The sequence below is a fragment of the Humulus lupulus genome, chromosome 3 (genome assembly GCF_963169125.1).
Source record: "Humulus lupulus chromosome 3, drHumLupu1.1, whole genome shotgun sequence".
Classification (NCBI taxonomy): Eukaryota; Viridiplantae; Streptophyta; class Magnoliopsida; order Rosales; family Cannabaceae; genus Humulus; species Humulus lupulus.
This window is the reverse complement of record NC_084795.1, coordinates 19121477-19124255: the sequence shown is the minus strand read 5'-3', so window position 1 is coordinate 19124255 and position 2779 is coordinate 19121477. Positions and strand designations below refer to the sequence as shown.

Below are 2779 nucleotides of genomic sequence, written 5' to 3'. Positions count from 1 at the left end.
TTAATCACTACCTATATTTTTATATAAATTATTATATTATATATTTTGAATAATATTTATATTAAAAAAGTGTATGAAATTGAAATGTAATAAGTCAAAATTTACCTTCCGCATACATGCTCTATACACGTAATAATATTTCTATAAATTGAGCATTTTATAGAAAACTGTCCTATTATTTGTATTCATTTTCTTTGTTAATTAATTAACCTACCCCTGCACCGTTGGCAGAGGAAAACAAAAGATTTGTTTAATTTTCTTGGGTTTGTGCCATGTTTCGGTCATCACTCATCACCATCGTTGTTCTTAGTTAAATGCGGTGGTTTTCCGCTCATCTACTTCACCCAACTCTACTCATATTTTCCATAAATTTAAACCAATCTCATTGTTGATTTCTTCGTACTCTTCTTTACTTCTCCCTCTCATCCTCATCCCTGTTCCTCTTGCTAACTCCGTCTCTCCTTGTTCAAATCACAGCCTCACTCTACCCGTCTTACAATCATTCCTTTTTCCTTCTCCTCACTCTTTATTAACCATAGCCAACCTTATTCAGATCCAAAACAAGTAAAAATGGAGCTTAGCTTTGTTGAAAATCTAAAGGGTCAGCCTTTATGGGTTTTGCTGTTTTTCTCTATTGGTTCTCTCTCGGTTCTGAAATTTTTAATCGCTTTTATCAAATGGGTCTTCGTCAATTTTCTCAGACCGGCCAAGAATCTGAAAAAGTATGGTTCTTGGGCACTCGTTACTGGACCCACTGACGGTATTGGGAAAGGCTTTGCCTTTCAATTGGCTCGTAAAGGGCTTAACTTGGTGTTGGTGGGTCGAAACCCGGAAAAGCTCAAGGAAGTTTCGGATTCGATTCAAGCCAAATTTGGTAATACCCAGATAAAGACTGTTGTTGTTGATTTCAGTGGCGACCTTGATGAGGGTGTTCAGAGGATTCGGGAGACGGTTGAAGGGTTGGATGTTGGGGTCTTAATCAACAATGTTGGGGTATCTTACCCTTATGCTAGGTACTTCCATGAAGTGGATGAGCAGCTTTTGAAAAATTTGATTAAGGTCAATGTTGAAGGCACCACAAAGGTCACTCAAGCTGTTCTTCCTGGAATGGTTCAGAGGAAACGAGGTGCCATTGTCAATATTGGCTCTGGTGCTGCTATTGTTATTCCTTCTGATCCTCTTTATGCTGTTTATGCTGCCACAAAAGCGTAAGTACTTTTTTATTTTTGAGTTCTTTGAGATCCAATCCATAAATGTTGATTGTTAATCTTGGGCTGCCTTTGCTTTTTGATTCAGATATATTGATCAGTTCTCAAGGTGTCTCTATGTCGAATACAAGAACAGTGGCATCGATGTCCAGTGTCAGGTAATGTTTATGCTCTTGGATGAAGGTGTTAGATTGTGAATTAATTTTGAATTTATGGTCAAGAGCTATGAATAGTAGACATCCAATGTCAGATATTCTCATCATGATATCTAGATAATAATTATTTTTATTTTAGTTAAAAAGCATTTAGGTTCCTCTAGGTTGTTTGGAAGGAGATATTGAAAAAGTTGACTTTGTAGGGGTAACTATTAAGCATCAGTATCCTCTGGACTCAACTCTTGGTTAATACAGTACTCGGATGACACAGTTAAGCAATTTTATGTGTCATGTTAGAACCCAACATGTTTATATTCTTACTTCATTTACTGATTTTTCTCCATCGAACATTTGTCACAAGTCTAAACGTGATAGTTCACATTATTCATGAATAGTTTAGGTTTAAAGGTATAGGATTGATAATTATTATCTTCGCCAAATAAGAGTCTGGGATGGAGATGGTCCAGGTTGTGGGTGGTCAATGCTGTTAATGGTTTTGCAAAGATATATGCTATTAACCAAACTTGTCCAAGCCTTTGATTGTGATATGAAATACAATTAAATAAAGTTTCAAATAGTCAAAACTTGGAAGTATTATTATATGTTAGTCTTGCTTGCTATTCTGTCATGGTTTGGTTGGTTACTACAAAGCTTTGGAAGTCTGCCACTGGATTAGGAGGACTTATTTGATCATGTCCAACTGAGGAATTCCTTTTTTATGCAGGTTCCATTATATGTGGCAACAAAGATGGCATCAATCAAGAGATCTTCCTTCTTTGTTCCATCAACCGATGGCTATGCTCGAGCAGCCATGCGTTGGATAGGCTACGAACCTCGCTGCACGCCTTACTGGCCTCATTCCCTTCTCTGGGCTTTGGCAAATACATTGCCAGAATGTGCCATTGATGCATGGCGTCTGCCGTTTTGCCTTAAGATCCGAAAGAGGGGACAACTCAAGGATTCCAGGAAAACTGACTAAGAAAGTTACAACCTTTGCATTGATGTAGTTGGAGAACTGAGAAATGAGCTTTGCAATAGATAGATAATGTGGTTAGAATGTTTCTTCTGAAAAAGCTTGTTTAGAAAAGCAGTTTGTTTTGTTGATTAAACTTCAGAACACTGATTGTATTGCTGCTGGGTATTAAATATTGATACTTCATCTTATTGTTGAGCTTTACTTAGATTATTGCCCCTACAACAAGTTGTCGACATTTTATATTCTTTTATTCTAATATTATGCTTTCATGGTTTCACCTAACACTAACTTCCGGGGATATTGGATAATGCTCTTTTCTCCCTATCTTTGCATATAAACAAAGTAATACACCCAAATAAATTTCTCTTTCCATTCTTCCTAATTCCATGTATGTTTATGTTATGTATGACTTTTAAAAATTATATATCTAGAGAAAACAA

The 2779-nt window shown here is 36.4% G+C and overlaps 1 protein-coding gene across 1 annotated transcript; it reads left to right on the top strand.

The window, feature by feature from the left end:
• Nucleotides 1-223: 223 nt before the first annotated feature.
• Nucleotides 224-2527, top strand: LOC133822267 (very-long-chain 3-oxoacyl-CoA reductase 1-like). Its single transcript, XM_062254550.1, has 3 exons — nucleotides 224-1208; nucleotides 1297-1366; nucleotides 2088-2527. Exons 1-3 carry the CDS (start codon nucleotides 571-573, stop codon nucleotides 2340-2342), a joined length of 963 nt encoding a protein of 320 aa, XP_062110534.1. The 5' UTR covers nucleotides 224-570; the 3' UTR covers nucleotides 2343-2527.
• The last annotated feature ends 252 nt before the right edge of the window (nucleotides 2528-2779 follow it).

What these genes read in the sequence shown, in the direction of transcription:
- LOC133822267 (XM_062254550.1), top strand. Translation starts at nt 571, where the DNA reads ATGGAGCTTAGCTTTGTTGAAAATCTAAAGGGTCAGCCTTTATGGGTT. An exon ending in GTTTATGCTGCCACAAAAGC is followed by an intron (nt 1,209 to 1,296) that starts GTAAGTACTTTT and finishes TTTTTGATTCAG; the next exon opens with ATATATTGATCAGTTCTCAA. An exon ending in GCATCGATGTCCAGTGTCAG is followed by an intron (nt 1,367 to 2,087) that starts GTAATGTTTATG and finishes TTTTTTATGCAG; the next exon opens with GTTCCATTATATGTGGCAAC.